Source organism: Galleria mellonella, unplaced genomic scaffold, assembly GCF_026898425.1.
Source record: "Galleria mellonella isolate WM207_F2 unplaced genomic scaffold, CSIRO_AGI_GalMel_v1 utg63, whole genome shotgun sequence".
In the NCBI taxonomy this organism is placed as follows: Eukaryota; Metazoa; Arthropoda; class Insecta; order Lepidoptera; family Pyralidae; genus Galleria; species Galleria mellonella.
The window spans coordinates 9458583-9485652 of NW_026442130.1; the positions used below are offsets into that span (position 1 = coordinate 9458583).

Sequence of the window (27070 nt, forward strand, 5' to 3'; positions counted from 1 at the left end):
ACCCTAAAAATATTTTGAAAAAAATACAACCACACTTTTTTATGCAATTATTCCACTTCGTTTGTGATTTCGACAACTCACGAATAATTAGGGTGAATAAAGTAACATGACAATGCGTTCTCTTTTGAATATTTTCGACATGAATACAACTTGGTTTAAGCAACGATAAAAATAAATTATTTTTATTCAATTAAACTTATATTTAAATATTTCTTAATAGTTATAAACAGTTAGTTTTCATGATTTTACCGTCCAGTTCGAAATATAATTATTATATTTATGTTCTTTTTTATATGTTCCACAAATATTTAGTGCCAAAGTTGACGTTTGGTGTTTGTATCCATATTTTATTTTAATTTTAAATTAAAAGATTTACAGATACACAATACATTGTTCGGGTCAACAACCTCGCTCGGCTTCGTCCGCCACTTAAATCATATTCAACTTTATTTGCATTTCTAACATTGGATTAAGTACATATCAAATCAACACGATAGACTAATGTAATTCTGAAACGTAATTTAATTTTCAGGCACAGAAGTATTATTATAATATCTTTTTTTTTTTTTTTTTATACAACTTAGAATGGCAAACAAGCTGACGGCCCACCTGATGGAAAGTGGTAACCGTCGCCTATAGACATGAGCAGTACCATGGACATAATAGAGTATACTGTTTCGCCCATGATACCCCCCATGCGTTGCCATTCCTGAGGACTCAGGTGTTTTTCCTCTGTACCCAGTAAATTCACGCCATATCCCACCCTTCAAACCGAAACACAGTTATGCAAACACAACTGCTTCACGGTTGAAACACGAATGGGACAGAGGTACTCAAGCAATCGACTTTTGTACAAAGTCTCCCTCTGGTATCTGTTTATTTAACTTTCATCATCATCATCATTTCAGCCGTTAACTGTCCATTGCTGAAAATATGCCTCCCCCTTGAAGGGGGATTTTACTAATAGTGGCCACGATAGGCAGGCGGGTAAGCAACCGCAATTAAATTTGATGATATTTTAAGAAAGACGATACTGTCCATCCCTCGACCATTCCAGTTCCCTTCGTCGCTTCTTACGACACTCATGAAAAAGGAAGAGGTTGCCTGTTCTATGCTGGGACCACACGGCAAGTGAACGAGGTTGTTAACATAATAGAGTAGGTACATATGGCGGACGTAATACCTATGAGAAACATTTTAGACTAGATGACTATAGAGCAAAACAAAATTTGTTATTAACAACATATCTCTTTAAAAAAAAAACCTACTCAGAATGAATAGGTATGATCGGTCAATCGGTACGTACATACCTAACCTACACTTCAAAACAACAACGCACGTCTTTTTTATTTTTTCCTATCTGTGCTCGCGACTCCGCCCGCGTGACTAGATTAAAAGTAGCCTAACTCCTTCTCCATGCCAAATATTACGTCTATACTAAATTTCACGAATACGGTTTGAGCTGAGGGGCACCAAGAGGTAACGAACAAACTAACTTTCATATATATTATTTATAATGGGAGTACAGCTAGTCCCTACTCATTTCCTTTTCTTTGTGTACATAACTACTTTTTTTATGGGATGATAAAATGCGCTATCGGTTTACACTGACGGAGCACCAAAGAGGGATGATAGGTGAGAAAACAAGTCAATTCGCCTATCGTGATTAATACATTAGGAATTAACCGAAATGGTTTCCAGGGCGGGTCGCGTAGAGGTCGAACTGGTAGGGTATATTGCTAGCAATATTAATTAATGTTAATTCTCATTACAAAAAACCCCTACGTACCTATTTGCCCCAAATAACATATATGTTGGGACAAGCAATTATTAAATATATTACTAATACATAAGTTAAAAATATTAGTCTATAAATACCAAAGGTAAAACAAAAAATTCAAAAAGCAAATAAATATCGATCAGTTAATAGTAAAAGATCGCTACTACGTAACAAAAGATACCAACTGCTTTTTTATAGTTAAAAATTTTATATTACAGATACTCTAAAAAATATATAAAATTATTTAAAAAAAATTAATCATTATAAATCTAATTAAAACAATATCTACAATAGAGTAAAAACAATAGCTAAATATTGATGATGTCTTAAATTTTTTAAAGATGAGTAAATACTCATTTTGATTTTTTTTAAATTTTTCCCTACTTGAGAGGCTGCTACTGTGCTACCAGAACATACTTTATTTTATTGTTTTATAATGCAGTAGACTTATAAGTATGTAACTAAAATGTATTGATAAAAATTCCTTTTAACAAATTAACATAATTATTGCTTCGTATTCACACTAGACTGAAATGAGGTGCAAGCCGTTGATAACGGAGAAAAATTCCATGCATCCTAATGAACCGGTGTAGTACCATTCTAGACGTTATTTATCACTAAAATACGGCAAAAAAAAAAATGTTGAACAAAAACTGAATTTGCAAAATATCGAGTTATGTCCATGTTCGGTCAGTCGAGTAAGTTTTAGTGATGCGCCGAGTCGGGATGGTTCGATCGAATATCTAATAGGTACTCAGCTACATGAGTAATATTCAATATAGGAGACTCAGATGCACGGTATTCGATACAAGTTTCGAGTATATGTGCTCTTCGAATACTACTAGTGTGTTTATCTTGAGTTTTTATGTTATTATTTCAGCATTTAATTAATGTTTCCCTTAATTACTATAGAAATAAATTAAATAATTAAATAGATCAATGAACATATATTATCTTCATAAGAGTAAACTTTAAAAATCAGTCAAAAAGTACATTTATTTTAAAAAGCACTCGAATACTCATATGAGTACTAGAGTACTTGTCCGAGTCCTGAAACTCGAGTCAAGATTCGATTCTTTTTTAACGAGTAATACCAAAAACGGCCGACTCGGTACATCACTACTCAGCCGGTGTTGAAAAATAGTGTCTGCCCGACGTCTAGTGCATGCCCCGAGACCGTGACTCACGCGCAGGAATTCAACCGAATACGGACGAGCCGCTTACGCCTCCAATCCTTCCGTACTAGGGTTACCTATTAAAATAAAACATTACAATATACAGGCGGTAACGAGAAAGGATACTTTGTGTGAGGGTAGCACCCACTCATGTCAAGAGTTTTCAAACCGCCTTCCTTGTACACTAATGTAACTAATATGGTTTACCAGATAATGAATTTGTATTCCGAAAAAGAAAGCAAATGACGATTACTTTTAAATTATATAAACGCCAATTTGGAAATTTGAAGTGCTTAAACTGGAAATCGATCTTGGATTTCTTGGGCTTATTTAGTGTTATTTCACTTGAGCTATGAACGTAAGTCTCAAAAAGTGTTTGAAAAAAAAAATATAATATCGGTAAGTTCATTTAAGAATCAAAATATTCTAACTTGATAAGGACTCTTTTAATAGATACGTTTTCACTCATGCTAGAGACAGAATACCATAGCAACGTCAACGTTTTTTTATGTAGATATCTGCGCATACATTTGTTTTCCACTTATCTTCTGAAGACTTGACTATTCTACGAGTATAATAAACTTCCAGACAAACTGTCTTTTTCAATTTTTTTTTTGTTATTAGAAAAGCCGCGATGGCGCCCAAAAAAGAAGCAATAAACAAAAAAATTAAGCAATCCTTTATATTTATGTTAGAATCCATGTGTGACGATTTAAAAAAAAAAACTTCCAATGTTTCCAACGATATTTACTCGTAATATAAACACGACTCTACGTAGATAGTTTATGTAAAATTATTATTTTACATTGTGACTTTAAAAGTATGGAGTCTTAAGTAATTTGTTAAATTATTGTACTATATACATATAAACGAAAATGTCCTTACGCAATTTATATACGAAATATACGAAAACAATATCAAGCATAGTTTTACCGTAATCACAAAAATAGTAGGTACGTAATCGCATGTTGTGAAGAGACAAACGCTTGAAGCAGAAAATAATATATAAAAAAGTTATTTTTTTTTATTTGATTATTAAATTTTTACTTATGAAATTGTCGATTTTAGAGAGGGGGCCGGGTGAACCGTGCTTACTTCAGAATCATGCCCACTTGCTGTCATAAAATGTCATGCTATTTAAAATATTAGGCAAATCTAAAACAAATAAAAGGTAACCCTATTACAAACTCCGCGCATCTGCTATAAAATGTTTAGTCTGGGTTCGAACTTTTTTTTTTTATTTTGTAGTAAACGCGAATTCCGGTTTCCGTTACGTGTTTCTATAAATTCATACATATAACTGCTGATAGTATTTGATTCTAAAAGATTATATAAAATATTTCGTAAATATAGATTAAATATAACCATAGATTTTAATTGTTCCTATTTTAATTATTCCTCACCATCCTATGGTTGCATTAAAGAGATCGCTATTTAGCGATAAGCATGCCCATTGTTGCCACCTTATCTTGCTTTTATATAATTAAATTTATATAATTAAGTATTCATTCTATTTGTGCACATATAGTTAATCTTTATAATCTGTATAATTCTTTGAAGGGAACAATAAAGGGTTTTCCTTTATTTATTCATTCATTTGTGGATACATGCAATAAATGAATAGATAGAGGCCTCCAAAAGCCTCATTCTTTCTACTTATACCACAAAAGACTTGGCAAAAATAGAAATTGTAAGTGCATGGTTTCGTTACACCGCACTCCAAAGTTTTTTATTATTAATTAAAAATTAAGAATAGAAGGTTAAGAAAGCTGAAGTGGCAATGGCCTCGTTACATAAGAACCGATAACCTATGGGAAAGAAAAATCCTTAAGTGACTCCCACTAGATGAAGTGACGACCTCAAATGCATTGCAGGCAGTTAGTGGATGCAGGTGGCTCAGGATCGTTTCTTTTTTTTTTTTTTTTACAACACAGGGGGCAAACGAGCATGCGGCTCACCTGATGGTAAGTGACTACCGCCACCCATGGTCACCCACAACACCTACGGCATTACAGGTGTGCTGCCGGCCTTTTAAAAAGGAATATGCTCTTTTCTTGAAGGTTATGTTGTCGTATCGGTTCGGAAATACTGCTGCTGGAAGTTGATTCCAAAGAGTGGTTGTGCGTGGGAGAAAGTGCCTTGAAAAACGCACGGTGGAGGACCGCCACTCGTCCAGATGGTTGGGATGAAATTTTAGTTTATGGCGGGTTGTACGATGGTGAAAATCTGCAGCAGGTATCAATCCGAACAATTCTTCAGAGCACTCCCCATGATAAATTCGGTAGAAGATGCACAGAGATGCAACATCTCTACGCAGCCTCAGTGGGTCGAGCCGGACAGTAAGACGCCGATCGTCAACAATTCGAGCTGCCCGACTTTGAATGCGGTCTAACGGAAGGAGTTGGTACTGTGGTGCTCCTGCCCACAGGTGAGAACAGTATTCCATGTGTGGCCTCACTTGAGCTTTATACAGTTTTAGGCGGTTTTCTGGCGTGAAATACCGTCTCACCCTATTGAGCACCCCCAACTTTTTGGAAGCTATCTTAGCTTTTTCCTCCAGATGACCGCAAAACTGGACGTCGCTAGATATATCGACGCCAAGAATCCCCAGACTCGACTTATTATCAAGGGAAGTGCCCCGAAAGTGAGGAGATACGACAAACTGTATCTTTTTTGCGGTGAACGCGCAGACTTGTGTCTTCTTAGGGTTAAAGTGAACAAGATTGCGTTCACCCCAGATCGAAACTTTATCGAGTGAAGTTTCGATTTCAGACACAAGTCTGTTCCGGAGCTCATCGGTATGTGCCCGCGAGATCTTTGCATGACCGGTGTATAATGCATCTCCTGTACTGTCGTCTGCATAACAATGAATATCACTGATCTGTAACATATCATTGATATGCAGAAGAAACAGTGTCGGAGATAGTACACAGCCTTGCGGGACACCAGCATTCACAGGTTTTAAGTCAGAGCATGCTCCGTCGACTACGACCTTAATGCTACGTTCCTTAAGAAAGCTGGCGACCCAACTGCACAATCTCGCAGGCAACCCAAACGAAGGTAGTTTCGAGATTAGTGCCCTATGCCACACCCGATCAAAGGCTTTCGCAATATCCAGACTAACAGCTAAGGCCTCTCCCTTATTCTCGATTGCCACCGCCCATCGGTGTGTTAAATAAATTAAAAGATCACCAACCGAGCGTCCTCGTCGAAAGCCGTACTGGCGGTCTGAGATTAGCTGGCGATCCTCTAGGTACCGGAGCAGTTGATCGTTAATAACTGATTCCATGACTTTCGAGAATAAGGAAGTAATAGCTATGGGCCTATAGTTAGCTGGATCAGAGCGGTCTCCTTTTTTAGGGATCGGATGCACCAAAGCAGTCTTCCAAAACTTTGGGACTATACCTGATGAGTAACAGAGCCGAAAAAGACGCGTAAGAACCGGAGCCAACTCTGGTGCGCACGTCCTAAGCACAATTGGAGGAATGCCATCGGGCCCACTCGACTTATGGATTTCAAGGGAGAGAAGTGCTCTACGCACTGATCTTTGCGTGAATTTAACATTCGGCATAGAGCTCTTACAACGCGGAATGGTCGGCGGTAGTTTCTCCCCGTCATCCAACGTCGAGTTTGATGCAAAGAGAGATCCAAGGAGATCGGCCTTCTCTTTGGCGTTCAGAGCCAACGAGTTATCCTCCCTGCGCAATGGTGGAAAAGATGACTGACAAAAATTCCCTTGTGCAGCTTTGGCAAGAGACCAGAAAGCTCGAGATCCCGAAGGTAAATTGGCCAATCTCTTGCCAATTCTACCAATATGCTCTGACTTCGCTGTGGCCAAAACTCTTTTGAAGGACCTAGAGGCAAAGTTATACTTCTTTTTGAGGGCACTGATGTTAGGATCTCGCGACGCCACACCTTTGGCCCAGGCTAGGAAGCACTCCTGTTTCAGGCGAGATGCTATTCTACAAGAGGCTCCATACCAGGGCTGGGATTTCCCACCGACAGGTACCACAGAGTTAGGAATAAATAATTCCATTCCCTGAAGCACCACATCGGCGATGGAATTGGCGATGGCGTCGGGATCCCCCAGTGCGAAGCAAACCTGCCTCCATGGGTAAGATGCGAAAAAAATCCGCATCTCATCCCAGTCTGCCGACCTGTAGTGCCAAACACGACGTCTACCCGTAGAACGTGGTGGAATCGGACTCATGAGAGGCACCTCGCTCCGCACCAGACAGTGATCCGACGATCCAAGCGGAGCTTCGACGGAAATCACATAGTTGTCTGGGTGGGTGGTCAGCAGAAGGTCCAGCAGTGAAGGTGAATGGTCCAACACATCAGGTATTCGCGTGGGCGAGGAAACAAGCTGCGTCAGACCATAAGCCAAAGCAAAGTCATGAACAGATCTTCCCGCATAGTCGGTTGTACGTGAACCAAGCCATTCGGTATGGTGGGCATTAAAGTCGCCAAGAATCACGACTTCAGCGGAAGGAATCTGTTCGAGCAGGTAATCTGTAGCCATTTGGACGTGCTCAATGAGTTGGTCGGTTTCGATGTTACCGCTGTGGGACCTGTATAGGCATGCATAGACGCGAGGAATGTCATTGCAGTCTACGCGCAGCCATAAAATAGACAGGTCCGTTCCTTCAAGAATTCCAAGGCGGCGACAGCAGATATCCTCTCTGACATACGCGCATACACCGGCACGCGAAACAAAACAATGTTCGAGTTTATAGCCTGGGTACGTCAGGTATGAAGTTTCGTTTGGAGAGGATATCTGTGTCTCCGTTAGAAAGAGCAATGCCGGCCGCGCCGTTTCTAGGTGGTGGTGGACAGCGTTTAGGTTAGAATGTAATCCCCTGATGTTGCAGAAGCTCACATTGAGCGAAGGGGATGCCGTAGAAATCTTGCTCCGTTTGCCCTTGGTTCCAAAGAGCGGAATTTTGCCCCCCCCCAGAATACGCAGGGCAGCCCGAGCGTGGTTGCTCGAGGGAGGATTCTCCAGTAACATGGTTACTGGTACCTCCCTGGGGTATGTTATTTTTTTTTAATTCCACTGCCATGGTTGCGTGTTGTAAGATAGGGGGACGGGGTTGGGGAAAGGATTTTAGGAATAGGAAAGGGATGGGTATGGGATGGGAATGGGATGGGCCTCCGGACTCCCTCACTCACCATACGGAATGTGATCGCACTAAAAGTACAACCACTTAGCGTCGGTATTCTGTGAGGGTGTGGTACTTCCCCGGTCGAGCCGGCCCATTCATGCTGCATTACCATATAGGATTACAGCGTGGCTCTACCACAGTATCTTATGGCGGACTATAGGGAAAGCCTATGTCCAGCAGTGGACAGATAATGGCTGAATTTTTAATAATGATGAATTAAAAATTATTACTCTTCGTACATTTGCACATGTCCACAACGATTTTATAAATGTTAGTTAAAGGATACTGGTAGTACTCGTATATGTATACCGAAATGTTGTTTATAATTAGGAATTGTTCTAACCATGTAATGATATTAACAGCCGGGATCTGCTGGTCGGGTATGGAGCGTGGCGGGCGGTGCAGCTCAGTGGTAGCGTTGCGCGTAGGCCGCGCCGAGTGTTGCGCGGGCGCAGCGCGCTCGCCCGCTGCCTGGAGTCCCCGAGATCTTGACAGCGGCGAAATATTCTTCTTCAAAGCGCTCTCCGGGGGAGTACCTTGTACAGCGTGTGCAGGTTAGTTTGTCACGTCTACGTTTTAAATACACCAAAATGACTGGACTATAGAAATATATATACAAAAAGTACCAAAAAAGTTTGCAATTTTCTCCCATAAATAAAACCAGCACCAAGTTAGGGGAACCGCAAACGGTTGGCGCTAAGGGGCGTCTAGGTTCAAGGGAGGAGCCCCAGAACCCAGGTATTAGTAAAGGCAAACTCGACGTTGGTACTTTTGAGATATATCAGACCAGCGTTGGTTAAGTATAGGTTCTAAAAGTGCTTCATTCGTGTTACATACTAAACCGCATACTATGCATAAACTAGACCTTATTTTTTCATAACATCTTAAAAGTATTTTTTCAACTGAACATTATATTTACAAGTCATAAATTTACAATGTTTTTATGTGTTTACCACCCACCACCAAACATTAACATTAACATGTTCCTATTGCATGACTGTCAAATTCCATAACGATGATGTGTTTGTTCTAAAAAGAATAAATTTATTTAATGACTGTCCGGAGGAAACCCCTTAAATCTTTTAAATTCCTTATAGCTCATTGTATCATAATTAAACAACACTTTTATAGAAGGAAGTTACATTGAATGAGGCAGAGTTTCTATCTACCCAAATTTAGTTGTGATCCTCTCTTGTTATCTCAAAAGACATAATATCCACCAACATATGACAAAATCACGAGGTATTAACTAATTATGGTCTTCCTGTCATAAAAGTCAGCGATGGGCATGTACCATCACATGCGATCTTTACCATCTAATGCTGCAAGCGCTCATTGGTTGCAAGGTTTGTAAAATTATTATTTTTATCCTATGTAAAACATTACAGTATATACTGTGAACCCTACATTAAACCTCATGCTATGGACTAATATCGTACCCTCAAACCGAACACTACAGCCCTGTATTGATGCACACTGCTGCTTTTTTAATTGAAACACAAGTATCTCAAATATCTGCAAACGAATTTTACACTAATAGCAACCGTCCTCTGTATTTCTTAGCTTTAATTCTCTCGGTACTTCAAAACCCTGAATTACCATTTATTATTATATTCTACTCGCGACAATCTGCCTTAAAAGTGCATTTGTGTTGAGCATAATGATAGTGATAACAATTTATGGAGATTTCATTTATCATTTTATAACTAATGTAATTATATGAATATAATACGTTTACAAATACATTATTGCTCAATTAAATCATTGCAAGTGTTATCTATACCAATATAGGTATCATTATACTAACAAATACATAATTGGGGCATATCAGGGTGCATTGTCCGATAGAAGAGTACCGCGCTTCAAAATCGAGAGAAATGCTTTGGCACATTGACAAAAATGTGATTTAAAAGAATACACGAATAATGTTTTGTGCATTATACTTATTGGATTCTTGGAACTGTTGTTGTTATAATAGTTACATTACATAAATGCACTTATTCGATTTGCGTAGTTTATTTTGTGACCTTGACAAAAATAATAAATTTATTACATATTAGGATTATATACAAACACATACAAATTTACTAAATCATATTTACTGAAAAGTGATTAATATAATATAATTCGCAGTATCCGGCATAGAATAGGCCACCTCTTCCTTTCCCGTGGGTGTAGTAAGAGTCGACTAAGGGAGGGCGAGGGACGAGCAACAACATCCCTCTTTAAAACATCTCCAAAGCCTAACTGCGGTTGTCAATCCGCCTACCAAGCGTGGCAACTACTGGCAAAACCCCTCCATGGGAGAGGCTTATATTAAGCAGTAGACAGTTAAAGGCTGATATGATAATGATGATTAGTATAATTAAAGTTAATTTATTTATTTACTACATAAATCACATTTATGTTGGTGCCTATTATAATTTTTTTAATAGATTATTATATAAATAATTAGACTGTTTTACAACCGCAAAGAATCATCGAAATCAGTACAAGACTTGCTGCAAGAAATCTCTTATTAGAAATAAGCTTGCCTTTATACATTACGTTTAAAATTAATTGTTCTTAACATTATGTTTGTGTGCAATAGAAAATAAAGAACAGAACTGGTGAAGATATAACTTAACATTCATATAAAAAATAAATCAACTTCAGATCGTCCTTCTTTTTTATTATTTTGAAAATACTATGATGTCATTTCTTATTGTACTAAAATGGACTTGGCATTCACAGAGTCATGCGCGGGCGTGTCATGCGGGTCCGGACGGCGCTGCGTAGTTCGCGGCGGCCGCGCTAGGTGCGTGTGCGCAGCGGCCTGCCGCCGAGTCGGTCCCGTCTGTGGCACCGACGGCAAGACCTATCCCTCGCTATGTCGACTACGACGACGGGCCTGCCGACGACCAGCCAAGCATCTCGCTCTTGATTACCCTGGGCCTTGTCAAGGTAAAAATATAACTATTAGGTGCCTATCAAAGTTTACCGGAAGCAAGCTTTACCAAATGATCACTGTGAATGCAATTCGATGCAATAAGACCAACTTTAATAAACAAAATTTTCTGAATTGACTCATTTCTACTTGATTTGGGTTTTGGCCCCAGATTTTCGTTGCTTTGTTCCTTATTACCTAAACTTTTAACACTAACACATCGTCTATAAAATAAAATTAAAAACACATAATCAAGAAGTTATTTTTTAAATTTGTTGTCAAATCTATCAATGAACAAAAAAATAAAATTCTACATTGGTTTGACAAGTAGGCACGTTATGTTAGTTGTTGTGAAAGCTAAACGTTTTAGATAATTTATCGTCCCAATTTTGTTTGAAAAAATATTCAATTGCACTGGCAGAGCATTTAAATAATTGCTAATAATTTCATTTTCACTTCTGTATACCTTTATATCGTTTACATGTGGACACGTAATTCACAGGAATGAGGAGCGTGCTTTGAGAAAAGTATTTTTTTTATACAACTTAGAATGGCAAACAAGCTGACGGCCCACCTGATGGAATGTGGTAACAGTCGCCTATAGACATGAGCAGTACCATGGACATAACAGAGTATACTGTTTTACCCATGTAACCTCCCATGCTTTGCCATTCCTAAGGACTCAGGTATTATTCCTCTGTACCCTATAAATTCACTGCCATATCCCACCTTTCAAATCGAAAGCCACACAATCACAGCCATGCAAATACAACTACTTCACGGTAGAAACACAAATAGAACAGAGTTGCCCAAGCTTTTGTACAAAGTCTCCCTCTGGTATTTTGAATGTAGATAGCTATAAAGACGAAGGAAGTTCTAGAAAGACAAGAATGCACTGTGTGAAAAACAATATTATCAGAATGGAAGTTAATATGGAAATGACAACGAATAGAAAAGAATGGAGGAGAACATAATACGCAGTCCCCAAATAAACAATTGTTATAAGCGTAGGATGTTTATGCCTGTATATCTCTTGTAGAAGGCCGGTACATGTCCTTATTCATAGGGTACAGTTCAAGTCATCAAGTGGCTGCAACTCAGTAACTTATAGTCTTTTCATGTTGAAAATGGTTACCTTGAATGGTCAGTTATTATCGGCGCCGCAACTCATAATCTCAACATCGTTTTTCATCATTATCATTAAAGATACATTAGTTGATCATAAAATTATTAGCTATAAGCACGTGTATAAATAGTAATGATTCATGTGCCGTCCGCCTGGCAACAAGTGTACATCTATCACGGGCGCCTAGCAACCGGCTGGATACAAAATGGTTGTTTAAAGCCCTATCAAAGTTTACTGGCTCATTATAGGCGCACCCAAGCTTGACCGCGAGCGGACCGGCGACCCGACACGCTTATCGTTTGTTTTAAAATATAGGTACACCTTATTTCCAGTTCTAGGGAATTTATATATTTCGCAAAGCTCAAGTCATTTATGAAGTGGTATCAAGTCAATAAATCTTTATGACATAATACTACGTATTCGAAGGTTTGATAGCCCTTTGTCTGGCTGGATAAGTAGGCTGTTTTTGATAATTATTGTTGATAGCCGTTTCATTTTTCTGATATGAGCTCATTTAGTTGGATTGCCTCGTCTATATTACTTGGTAAATTTAAAGAAAAGCTATGCCTACTCTTTAACTACATTCATAGCTTTTATATTTGTACTATCTGATTCGACAGACATTGATCTGTCGAAATTATAAAACAACCTCAGTACTTTGAGATTTATATTGTTTAAATCTCTCTTTTAAAATATGGGAGCAACTAATAAAATCTCTTAGAAGCACTTTGTTCCTACAAATCATTGGAGTGTACTGATATCAATATACAATTTAAAAGTTTGGATAATATAAAGAATATAACAGAAGAATATCAACCAACTACGTATTCGGTTGATATTTTTTGTTATATTTTTTATATTTCTCAAATTATTATTAGTTATAATCAAGAATACAATGCAAAAATTATTTTTATCAAAAATTCTGTTTTTTTTTAAAAAAAAAGCTTTAACTACTTCTAACTTTTAACAAACTATCTACTTTAAGTATTTTTTATATATTTACATTAAAAATCGCCATATGACCCCAGCATAGAATGAACTTTTCTCGTGGGTGTCAAAAGAGCGACTAAGGGAATTTAACACGCGACGAATAGGCAGCAGCGTTCCTCATAAAATATCACCAAAGCCTAACTGCGGTTACCAACCCATCTACTACAGTGGCAACTACTGGCAAAACCTATTTTTACGGAGGAGGCCTACCTTCAGCAGTGGACGGTTATTATTTGATATGATGATAAAAAATTACAAAGTGATAGTCAGTCGTCTTCAAATTAGATTAAGCAGCGGAGGTCAATTTATTAATCTTTAGTCGTCTAGCCATTAGCTTGCGATAGACAAGAACAAAAAATAAGTGTATTTAAAGATAATACACATAATAAAAGAATTTCATATATCTATCCATCCATGTTTCATATATTTATGCCTCCAAATTCTAATGTATTCGAATCACTGTAACATCTAACTTTCCGATCATTCTCTAGATTTCCTGTAAATCTAAAGCTGCTGATCATAATGTACATAATTTGTTTTTAATTGTTATATAAAATAAAATACACATGTTGTTAATTTATTAAATAATTCTGCTAAGTTAATACTCGCTACTGTACTCGGATAGAGTAGGAGATAACAACACTTTGTTGACATTTGCAATTGTCATAAATGTAAAACGTAACATCTTATGCTATCCGCTGTTTCTTACAGTTTCCGCTTCATCGAGATAATTAAATTGCGATTTTTATTATTCTTTGCACAACACGATAAAAGATAAAACCTTCTACAGTTTCAAAAATAAAACCCCTTATATACGAGTTTAGTGTTGAGAAATAATAATTTAAATTGCAGTTTTACGATAGCCGTCATATTGATAATGCGCTTGTCTGGTTTCGTTTATTTGTGCGGGTCGAGACTATCAATTCGCCGTCTGGGCTGCGTCTGCGCACAACAGTATGTATTTTCGCGAGAGTGCGCGCTCACAAAAACACGCTCTTTATTATAATTTCTTTTAAAGAGAATGGTAATTAACTCCACATATTTATACATAAGAGGTCAAGACTGCATTACTTATTTATTTTAAGACTTCCTGTTGAATACGAAGTAAAACGCAGAAAGACAATATTTGTTTGCTTGGCAATCTTTATTGAATAATTTTAATATTGCTTTAGCTAGTAATAGTGAAAGTAGTAAATGTATACAAGAGACATCAGTAAAGATACACGCTGACTGAAGGCTGGATCAGACTGACAGATAATGTGTATGGTATTTACTATGTGTACCACACAACAAACCGTACATGAGAACTCTCATTCATTAGACAACTGATGCTGAACAAATACCTATGTGAATTTATTGACGTCTCCATACAAACGCTTCGAGAAAAGCCGGTCAACTTGTTCATACAATTTTGCGTGATAAATATGTAGTTATGCGTGATTCCTTTATAACTTCTATATTTATTTTGTCTTATAATTTACCATATGTATCTTTTTAATACATAAATACTCACTTTATTTATTAAATAATACGTCAAGATACAATGTAATGATAAAAAAAAAACAATTCGGCTAATTTGACAATTAGCTGACTAAAAGTTGTCCCGTTTTTGTGACTCGATGCTCTATCTATATAATCTAAAAGTAATTGATATATTTTCTTTCTTCTCGCCGTGTAGTCCCGGTATAGAACGGGTCACAATTCTTTTACTTAGGGTGTCGTAAGAGGCAACTAAGGTAACTTAATGGTCGAGGGATAGCCTGCAGCGTCAGTCTCAAAACATCAACAAAGCTTAACTGCGGTAGTCAACCTGTGAGTGACACCTACTATCAAAACTCCCCTTAGGAGGACACCTATGTTCAACAATGGGCAGTTTATGGCTGATATAAAAATAATAATAATAATAAAATATTGTCTTTATGCAAATTTCTGATAATTTAATATGATATTTTAAACGAAAAACAATCTGAATTCATAAATGTGTACTGTATGCTTATATTATCGAAATAGGTTATTAATAGATAAATCTAGAAAATATAGTAAATATTTTTGAATTTTTTTTAGAGCGGTTAAGTAGCTATTTTACGCGACTTACCGGCGTAGATGCCTTCTCGAAAAAATTTTGAAAATCTCATTTACGTCATATATGTATGTGGAAAACTTCGTGTTTCTAAAGCCAGCAATTTCGGTTGTGCGTTTACCAGTCAGTCCATTTCTCCTTTTATATATGATCCCCATAATATAAGTACCTATAATATATAAATTATAATTAGAGACTTATTGATTTTTTTAAATGTCTATCATATCATCATAGGCGACAGTCACTTACCATCAGGTGAGCTGCCTGTATACTTAAGATCTACTGAGATACTACCTGAGATACTTAAGATCCGTTTTAAAAGAACTTAATAAAAACAACGAAGTTTCATAGAAATTATTTCAAAAACACTCTCTAAATGTAATTATTAACTGAATCGAAAGATTGAATTTTCAAAATCTATCCGATTCGTTTGTTTACATTTTCAAAACCAACTGTAATTGTTACGTACTAATTAATCTATAAAATGTCACTAGAATCGCATAACGTTGTGGTCACTTCCTTCGAAAGATAGTTAGCGATCATTAATTCTCCCGATCCCGTAATGACCGGCCCTCCCCTACTATCGAGTTTGTAAATTACCCACTTGTTCCTAGAAGGTTGGCTACATCTCTATTGGGGATCGCGGCTCAATAATGGCTCATTGCGATGCACGATACGTCTGGCCGAGCGCGTCTCGCCCCGGGTGGATGCATGTGAATGAGAACTTAACTCCTTACTACCGTGGCTAGCTTATGTCGAATTGATTTTTATCACACACTGTTTGCATTCACCAATTACCGGTGCCAACTACCGGTTTGCACCACTATTATATAAAAACTATAGGTTATTTTACAATTAAAACTATTTATGTATTGATTCATAAAAAAATGATGTTCGTATCTTTTTTTTATACAACTTAGAATGGCAAACAAGCTGACGGCCCACCTGATGGAAAGTGGTAACCGTCGCCTATAGACATGAGCAGTACCTACAAACTAACTCATCTACACAAAATATTTTTTTTTTCTAATAGTTTTTTTGACACATTTATTTGCTGTCAATTTCTTAAATTCTTATTTTAGCTATTCCATATTGGTGTTGGCCATATTTGTCGAAAAATTTTCGAAATATTTATTTAAATTTGTTAAAAAAATACTGTAATTAATATACAGATAGATTCTTTTATACATTCTTAATTGATTTATTATATAAGTAGCCATAATAAAATTTTACTACTACGGTTTAATCATCAATGTAAGTCGTTACCTTGTGTGATAAGTAAAGACATAAAATAATATAAATGAAAATAGATTACACATATTAAATATATATATATATATATATATATATATATATATATATATATATATATATATATATATATATAAGAGAATTTCGAGTGACTTCCTCATATATCAACGCACAACCGAAACTGCTTAATCTGTCTTGAAAATTTTCAGACAGGTTCTTTATAATATAAAGACCTTATTACCTATATAGCGTAGGTAAACAATAAGTGAATTTTGAAAATAAAAACCCTAAGTAATTAAAATGGGAGTTGAAATTTTTGTATAGAATTTCGTCGGTTTGAAAGTTAGACATGTGAATTTTATGAAACAAGAAATTAAATACCAAACCCAAGCGAAGCCACAGATAAAAGCTAGTATTACATATGTAGGTTAAAAAGCACAATGAATTCGGACTTTCATCCATCTCGGTTTTTGACGTTACATGATCGTGGCGACTGTATTTTGTACCACCACCTACCTTTATTCTTTTGCTCAATGTCCTCTATCCAAAGGCTATGTAGAAGAATTTACTTAGCGATAAGGCCACCTTTTTATCACTTCTCATTAATATTTATTGTAATTATTATTTTTTACTTGGTGCAATAAATTGTAAAATAAATAAATAAATAATTTGTATAATAAACAAGTGAATTCTCCTGTTCTCGTATTACGTTCGAGAAACAGTGGTTACGAGTCGAAGGATGTCATCGGATGCAGGAGTGCAATTACACGGATCCAAACCGGCCCATGCCACGTCGCGCTTCTAAGGTGTATATTACAATATCAAACTTATATTTTAATACTAGCTTTTAACTACAATTTCATTCCTGTAACTGAGACATATTGCTTTTCTTTTTTATGCAACGTAGAATGGCAAACAAGCTGACGGCCCACCTAATGAGAAGTGGTAACGGTCGCCTATAAACATGAGCAGTACCATGGACATAACAGAGTATACTGTTTCGCCCATAATACCCACCATGCGTTGCTATTCCTGAGGACTAATGTGTTATTCTTCTGTACCCCGTAAATTCACTGACATATAACCAACCTCCGAACCGAAACACAGTCACGCAAATACAACTGCTTCACGGTAGAAACACGAATGGGACAGAGGTACACAAGCAAACGACTTTTGTACAAATTGATTGAATAAAGTAATCTATATCCTTCGTCATCCCAAATAGTACTCGTATACCAAAGTTTTAGATGATTAGTTTAGGTAAACAAACAAACTCATTTCCACATTTATCATTATAAAAAAAGCATCCCTCAATTGTTTTCCAGGGCATACCTATATTATATCATATATGTATATTGCTAGCAATGGGATTTTGAAGCTCAATTACTAGCAATCCCTTTTCTCCCGCTCTATGAATATTTTTTTAATAGATGACAATGGAGTGGTAACCCCTCCTGCGTTAACGGTATACGCTGGTGGGTCACCAGTGAATGATAATAGATGAGAATGAAAACGCAGGCCAGTTAGCCTAGCGTAATGAGTACACCTGGAATTCAACACGACGGTTTCCAGGGAGACCACGTTGAGGTCGACCTGACAGGGCATATTGCTAGCAATGGAACTGGTAATCCGCATTACTAACAATCCCTTCCCTCCGCTCTATGAATATTAGGTATTAATAACTTTGTAAAGGTGTTCAACTCTCACAGACACACATTATAGCGAAGTGAAATTAGAATACATACCGTCAGATCAAAAGTAAACCAGACATCCCCTTTGAATACTATGAATAATTTTGCGTTCACGATAATATCGAGGCGAAATCGCCGTCAAACTACTTTATCGCGTTTTACGAGCGGAAAGACTCGCCTCTGCTCGCTACCGCAACAGAAATTCCTACAATAACTATTATACTAATTCTAATATTTGCCTAAATATACCCTGAATATTTCTAACTAAATAATTCTAAGCTTATGATCTTTTATAACATGGCGAAACATATAATTCCCAGAAAATATCGTGAGTATCGACTTACCTTTTTTTGACAAAACATTCGATGAATTACAGAAAAGGGATAGATTTAAGAATAAAAAAGCCAAGTGCAAGTCGGACTTGCGCACCGAGGATTCTGTACAAATTGAATAATAAAATTTACAAAAAAAGAAAATACTTTTTTCACAGCTTCAAAGGATTGCAGACTTGTGTATTCGAAATTTATTTCAGCTTAATACCTTCATGTGTTCCTAATAAAAAGGGTCTTGACAGACCGATACACGGACAAAAAAGTGACCCTATAAGGGTTCCGTTTTACGTTTTAAGGGACGAAATCCTAAAAAATAATCTCAAATCATTATATATGCATATCAACTTCAAAATCCAGACATTACCTTAGGTTTGAGTTTCCTTGCAAATTTCTCAAATTATAAAAGTAATATTCACTATAAACTCTAAACACAGCCACTTGCCAGACTAACGCCGGTCTATAAAGCGCAATACGATACAATCGACTAGGAAAGCATCGGATATTTACAGGTCTTGTTGCTTGTTTGTCTGATTTCTACTCCGTTATTATATTACATTAAACGTCGTATTTCCTCTTTACAATCGCGCAGTGTCAGTAAACTTTTTATCTGGGCTCGAAGGACCAAAGCTATAATCATTATTACAAGAGTTACGGTAACTTTATGGCGCCTCGATAGCTTTGTTTGTAATCTAAGTACCTTTTCTTATGCCTAATGCCGTCAATACGCGGTACATTCTAACTGACAGATTATATGCCCTTTAACTTACTGCTATCAATCCAATTATTCAAAAAATATTATCTATTCTGGACAGGTAGTTATAATGAGACCGAAATTAGCTTATAGTTTTTTTATGTAACTTAGAATGGCAAACAAGCTGACGGCCCACCTGATGGAAAGTGGTAACCGTCGTCTATAGACATGAGCACTACCATGGATATAACAAAATATACTGTTTCGCCCATGTAACCTCCCATGCGTTGCCATTCATGAGGACTCAGGTATTATTCCTTTGTACCCTGTAAATTCCCTGCCACATCTCACCCTTCAAACCAAAACACGGCCATGCAAACACAACTGCTTCACGGTAGACACACGAATGGGTGCATTCTAAGCTTCAGCACTTATTTTAAACAATTAGTCCGTAGCAAGTAGGTACGATCGGATTTCTGTATACGCATACTGTTGTCTCAAGAATTTTTATCTTTATGATGACTTTTATAGGTAAATAAGAGTTGTTAATAGAATTTATCGTGTTTAATAAATAATTAAGAATAATAATAGATTATTAATGGATACGAGTAAATGACTTATAGATGAGCTTCTTCAAGCGTGTAACCAAAAAAATTATAACAAAAACGCGTACAATATGCTATGGGGTTAGACTTAATTAAACCATAAGAATAAACAAAGATATGGCCTGGAGCAATTCTGGCTGGATAATGTATAAATTAGTTGCACCGACAAGCGCAAAGTCTTGAAAAAAAAAGATGAATAAACAATCTCTTATGGTTTACATAGTTTTGGAATAAATATGAAAAACTGTAATCCACATATCTCAAAATTGTTTATGTATAAATAATATAAGAGACTTGAATAAACTCAATGCGAAAGTAACGTATTAGGTATAAATGTTATTTAAATAGGTACGTTATTTCTGTAAAATGACCGTATGGGCGGTATAAAATTTCGTGACAGGGTGAAAATACGAGCAGAACCTATTAAATAAATATTGTTTGAAATTGTATGGACATGGAGGAAGTAAAAGATGTATGTCAAAATACAAATAAATGATGCTATATGATATTTGCTTATTCAAAAATAGAAAGCATGTTATTTTATAACGCAAAATATTGCATTATACTGTAAATGATTTTTTATTAAAAACCACTAGTCCAATTAATTCGTTATTTATCTTCCCCAGAAGGCAGTTGCGACCTAGTCCGGTGCGGTGGCGATAAACGGTGCGTTTTAGACGCGGAGTTGGGAGCGCATTGCGTGCGATGCGGTGGGTGTAACGTAGCTGGGGCGCCGGTATGTGCGGTTGATGGGAAGACATACGCGGGCGCTTGTGCCTTGAGGAAGGCGGCTTGTGAACGAGGACGAGCTCTGCCACTTGCATATAGAGGGTCTTGTATAGGTAAGTTTTGACCAGACATAGTTACATAGTTGAAGAGAAGATGTAAAGAAGTACATACTAGCCACCTCCCATTATTTTAAAATTTTTACCTTCTCTTAGTGTAATATAATTTTTAACAAATTATAATAAAATCGTAATTAATACCAGTCTATTTCTCACCTCTACACGAGAAATATAAACTCAACATCATTCATTCAACAAACATTTCAACAAAAGTTCAACTAAAAAATTGATGTAGGTATGTTTTTTTTATATTTGAACGTGCTATTGTTAGTCAAACTTTTAAATATTTTTCGACATTAATCTCAGTCGAAGCCTCTTTAAAGTCTAATTTAAAACCAGAAATCGTCATGCAAAGTGCATGCAGTTGTGATGTTTATTGAACTCCATATCTGTGCTCTACACCCCATAGCGAATCTTAGGACTACAACCACAAATTGTATGCACTAATTGATAAAACACTGCCGACCACACAGCGAACGCGACATGCGCCAACATCCGGTGCGGCGCTGGGCAGCGGTGCGTGGCGGGCGGCGCGAGCGGCGCGCGCTGCGTGTCGTGCGGCTCGTGCGGCGGCGGCGCGCGACGACCGCTGTGCGGCTCCGACGCCCGGACCTACCCGTCGTGGTGTCGCCTGCAGCGAGCCGCCTGCCACGCTGGCCGCGTCGTCGATCCTCTCCACCCTGGTCCTTGCAAAGGCAGGTTTTTTTTTTTGGATGGGTGAAAATGGTATGGTGACCCCGCCTACGCTAACGGGATACGCTGTCAGAGCGCTGTCAGAGATGAGAATGAAAACAGGCCAGTTAGCCCATCATGATAAATTCATCAGGAATTAATCATGATAGTTTCCAGGAGAAAACGCGAGGAGGTCAACTTGGTTGGGTATATTGCTAGCAATGGGATTCTCAGTCTCCATTACTAACAATCCCTTTTCCCCCTACAAAGGCAGATTCTATTAACTATACCTCTTAGACAATTGATTAAAATACTCGCAACCGCACCGTCTTCTTCACAACTTTGGAGACATATATGGTCAAAGAGCCCGAGAATTTATTGAAACTCATTGTTGTTGGTCATAAGTCGGCTCCGATGCGCGGACGTACCCATCGTGGTACCTCCCTGCTCTGTCCTCTGATCTTTGTAAAAGTATATTTATTTACCTTCTAGATAAATTAAGTAAATTATGTATACGGTACGCAGAAGAAAGAGCAAGATGCCATTCGTAACTGTCTCGTTTTATCTCATATACATTGTAGCGATAACATATCTATCGATAGATACATTTGCTGCTTGTTTATGAACAGTTCTGATGAAATTAAGATCGCTATTTTCAAAATGTACATTTTGTATACTTTACATATTTTTACTATTATAATTTAATATTATAATTAATAACTTTGTTATGTTAAAACTTTATGAGTTGTCTGAGGTACTTAACTTTTCAGGTATTGTAGAATAACAATTTGACTTGAAGTATCTCAATGGAATTGTATTGGAGACACGACAATTTTTATTCTAGGACCACAGGACAAAAAATTACTACATATTTATAAGATTATCTCGAGCAAAGCTGCAAATTAATTATTTTTCATTTCAGGTAAAAATACAACGGACTATAGTGTGACTCGTGAGAGGAAGGAAGCAGAGGTGGACACAACGCGCGTCCTATAGTCATAAAGTAGATTTAGTTGTTAGCTTCGTAGGTGTTCACTTGAGGTACACAATCAAAACTCGCTCTCGAACGACGAATTATGAGTAACACGATTCTCGATCAGATATATGCAATTCTTAGGTACCCGATTTTGAAATCTATTCATTATATGAAATTACTCGTACTTATTCTTAATCTAATTAAAAAGCAATTGGAAAAAGTATTCTGCATCTAGAGAAAGACATACACAATGAAATTATAAATATAATTAAGGGTGATTAATTTTTTTTAAATACTGTTATTAAATAAGTTATTACTAAAAAAAAAATATTAGCTTACTTAAAAAGCTTTGCTGATAAAGGAATTTATAGCAAGGCTCACTATATTCTCCTTTATCAGAAACTTTTTTGCATAAAGAAATACTAGAAAAAATGTTTATTATATGTCGTAAATCCATTTAAACGAATGTGTATTAATTTATTTAATGAATGAAACCGTAAAATTGATAATAAAAGATCGAGTTAATGCGAGAGATGGTAGTCAGCCTAAATGCAGTCTCTTGCATTACCATTATCCGAATGATCAATTTAAATTGATGCTATTTTTTTATCGACCAAAAAGCTGCGATGCTATATAATTAAATTAAAAAATAAATATGTCTATCTCTTTATGCGAAGAAACCTTTATCCATAGGGTACATTAAAATAATGTAGAACTGAATACTACTTTTATATAATTGTTTAAAATACATATATTAGAATGATTCAATATTTACATAGGTAAATTTATTGTATTATCAAAACAATACATATTCAATTTTATCTACTCCAAATACATTCAACTTTATTATGAACTAATGTCATTAGTAGCGGGAGTAAGTGTCAACGAGCACCAAACGACTGTATCGCCAAGTCATTACGTGCCACATTAACCGGACTTAAAAAAAAATCTTAGATAGTATTATAAAATAGTTTTAAACAAAATTTATCGGAATGCACGTTTTTGAACTTTGTAGATAAATAATAAATAGTTTTTAATAATTAACACTTACATTATTAAATTTGAGCACCAAATCGTACTTAATATTTAGTCAAAATATTACATAAGTGGGTAGTTAGCACAATAGTAATGAAATTCTAATTTCCGTCTCTATGAGCGCCACTGCGAACGAAGCTTGTTTTAGGATGAAATGATATATAGTAACACTTCATCGAACTGACATACCTAATTGTTCTTTTTAATTACCTATTAACTCCTAGTATTTTAAGACTTAATTTTAAAACACGAAACGTGGTTAACGCTTAATGCAATATTTATTATTAAGTTATGAATGTAAAGTTTAGTGCAATAATATTATTGAAAATTGTATGAAAATTTATGTTACGTGTTTTGTTTTGTTTGTTTTACAAATGGACCGAGTTTCGTATATCGTACATTTTGATTGGGACATTTTGAGAGTGTTATTTAATACGTTGTCAGTATTACGTGTATGTAAGATTTTTAGAATATCTTTATTTTCGAAACGTTTTATATTGGAAATTAAGTGATGTTTAATAATATACTGATAGACTGTAGATAAAAGTAAAGTAATTTATTGTTACTTTTAAATTATTTCCAAAATGATTTCCAAGTTTTTTTTTTTACGTGTTATTAACTATTTGTGGAATTGTCGTGTGAATTGTAGTGTCAACGTGATGCCACTTTTAGTAAATGACTTTCTTGACGTCCTTTTTAGCTTTAAATATTTTAAAAGTTCGAATTATCTATCAATATTGTATTTCTCTACGTTATTAAGGCGCATTACTTACTAAAAATAACAATCTGAAAAATTTTGGAACTTTTACCATTACCATAAAAATATTAAATACCTTTTTTTATACTTTTACATGAGTCATTTAAAATATTCCATAGTAATTCCATAATGTAATCAAATATAAGCACGGTCTAAATAACTCTTATACAAATAATTATGTAAACTAGATATCGTCTGATAATCATTAGACCAATAATAATTTTCATGTGTCATTTATTTTACAAAACAAATAGAAATAAAAAAAATTCCTTAATTTTTGAAATAATAATAATTATCCTATCTGAAATAAATAAAAATTAAAAACCAAAAATTTGGCAGTTCAGTGTTGTAATTCTTAGTAAGGGAAACCTCTTATAAGATGTAAACCTCACTGGAACTGCATTACAATCTAGTAAATAATAAGCTAACAACACAAAATATATACGACTATGAAATATACTGCATACCAGCTGTTCTTAACCTTTTTGGTTGGCGACCTAATATATTTTAAGCCCTCATCCGTAATGTTTTATTTATCTTGCAGTGATAATAAAATAATAGGATTATCTAAAAGCCCATAGTTTGCTAAAAATATATAAAAAAAAAAACAAAATCATTGTTTTGGTTTGTTGTAAAAAATGTTGTAAATATAAATTTCACCATTTTTTATAATGTCATTTGGAAAGTTCCTGTGACCCGAATTTAGGTTGCGGCCTGAGGTTAAGAAACGTTGCTATAACTATAGCTCATCAACTAAATTCGCGGCACTCCTAAGGGGAGTGCCGCGAAGTCACTTCCGCATTGGAAGGTTATTATGTATAGTAGAATGAGAAGGTATTTTTCCCTTCCCTGCTACACTCTGTTTCTTACTTCATAATCCCGTGGATATTATACCTTGCCACTCACATGCCTCACGGGTATACGAAGTTGATGAAATAGAGTATTTGTGACAACACATTCTGTAACTTTGTCACATCGATACGTGATAGAAATAAAATTAATGGTTTTCATGTTATTTTAATGGTTTCAAAATAATTAAAAGAAAACACTGCAATTTTCTGAATCAGAAAAACAAAGGATACCTATATAAATGGAAAAATCTTGAACCATATAACTCATGACATGACATACTTTAACGGCAAGCTACTTATCGTGATTTAACGCAACACCTATTTTACCTCGGATTGAATTCTTTCAGTATATTGCAGTGATTTCACTTACAGCCTACATTTATAGGCAATACTGCATGTAAAACAATGTTTTTGATAATTTTCTTTATTAGCTTATAATATTAACATTAAATATTATTTTATTGAATTTTACATTGTGCATACATTGCAACTAATACAGTGTAACTATAGTTCCATTATAGAAGGTTTCCTTATAAAAATTAATGTCACAAATTGTAAGATTATAAGCCCATTAACCTTTCGCGGCACTCCCAAGAATATACGGGGTACACAAACAGACATACAATCGGATCTTCACCATACTAATCTACCTACCATAAAGGATCCATATAACAATGTATAGTTTAGAAAATGGTAAACATCAAATAAGTCAATAGAATAATTATGACATTGTTCACATTTTTATGTGAAATACTAACCTATTACATTCAACATTATCATCTTGAAGAGTGTCGCAAATGAAGTTGACAAGCTATAATGAAATTGACGAACTATCGCTTGTAGTAACAAGCAACAATGCATTCATAAATCTATTCCAAATGACGTTTAAGACCTTTGCACATCAATACCATTTGCAATTAAAAATGGGCGTCCGTTGCTACCTACCTAACGTTTTTCCGTAAGAGTTAACAAAAGTGGATTTTTTCCCGTACCATTGAACCAAAAGCAGATTCAATTAGAATTAGATGCGCTTTACAAAACATTTTTTTAATAATCTTTCGAGTGTTTAATTTTATATATATATATACCACAAAAGTGGCAAAGTATACGGCCTGTCTGATGGTAAACGGTTACCGCAGCTTATAGATACTCACATTCAATCATCCCCATTGGCATTCCTCTAGTAAAATTAATAATTTGGAAGACTTATTTGCCAAATCGCATGATGCAAGTCACAACATTCACAACAATAAAACCTCGCGAAAATGGAACTAATCCAGTAAATTAGACATGACATGATAAGTACCTATTTATACATAAAAAAAAAGTCCAAAGATGTTTAAAAATAGGTACATATAGAACGCCAAATAATGTTTGATATGGTTACAAATGTAATGTTTGATTTTTCTTCGTAATGTGATTGTGAATGTATATTTTTAGGTGTACTTCGAAAAGATTTATTATGTATATCTTTCTTATTATAGGGAATGTGGACCGACTAATGCATACTGGCTCTCGTCAATTATTTCCTAGTGCTATTAAAGTTGTTAACTGTGTCTGACTATAATAATACTAAATTGTTGTAGTTAAATTCATTGCAAACATTAGATGTATAATATATTGTCCTTGTTTCTTCATAAATATTTTACACTATTTCATCGTATTTTATTTATCCTTGACTTAAGCAAATTGCTAACATGTTTTAATGAATACAAATGGAATGATTCCTTTCCCGTAGGTGTCGTGAGAGGCGATAAAGGATTTAAATGGTCAAGGGATGGGCAGCAGCGTCCCTCATAAAATATCACTAAAGCCTAACTGCAGCTGACAAGCCTGGCGACTACTGGCAAAACTCCCTTTATAGGAGGTTTAACAGTAAACAATTATATTATTAATGATAATATTATAATAATGATGATAATGAAAGGAATGGTAACCTTCCTACGCTATCGATATACGCTGACTAGGCAAGCAGTACATTTAGCATTATTTCAAGCTACCCTAGCTAGAAATAATTTAGATTGTGTTCCATTAAAAAATACCTAAAAACCAAATTACTGAACAGATTTTGATAAAATTTCTGTGAAACTAATCTATAATTATTTTTTTAACTGCAAGGATA

At 35.6% G+C, this 27070-nt stretch overlaps 1 protein-coding gene across 1 annotated transcript in view; it reads left to right on the forward strand.

The window, feature by feature from the left end:
* Nucleotides 1-26603, forward strand: part of LOC113521852 (follistatin-A-like) — a 63759-nt gene extending 37156 nt beyond the window's left edge. The window contains 5 exon segments of the mRNA XM_026907508.3: nt 8483-8674; nt 10854-11063; nt 20439-20654; nt 21131-21352; nt 22252-26603. Of these exon segments, the coding sequence (XP_026763309.2) occupies nt 8483-8674; nt 10854-11063; nt 20439-20654; nt 21131-21352; nt 22252-22325 (914 nt within the window). The 3' untranslated portion in view covers nt 22326-26603.
* Nucleotides 26604-27070: the final 467 nt, after the last annotated feature.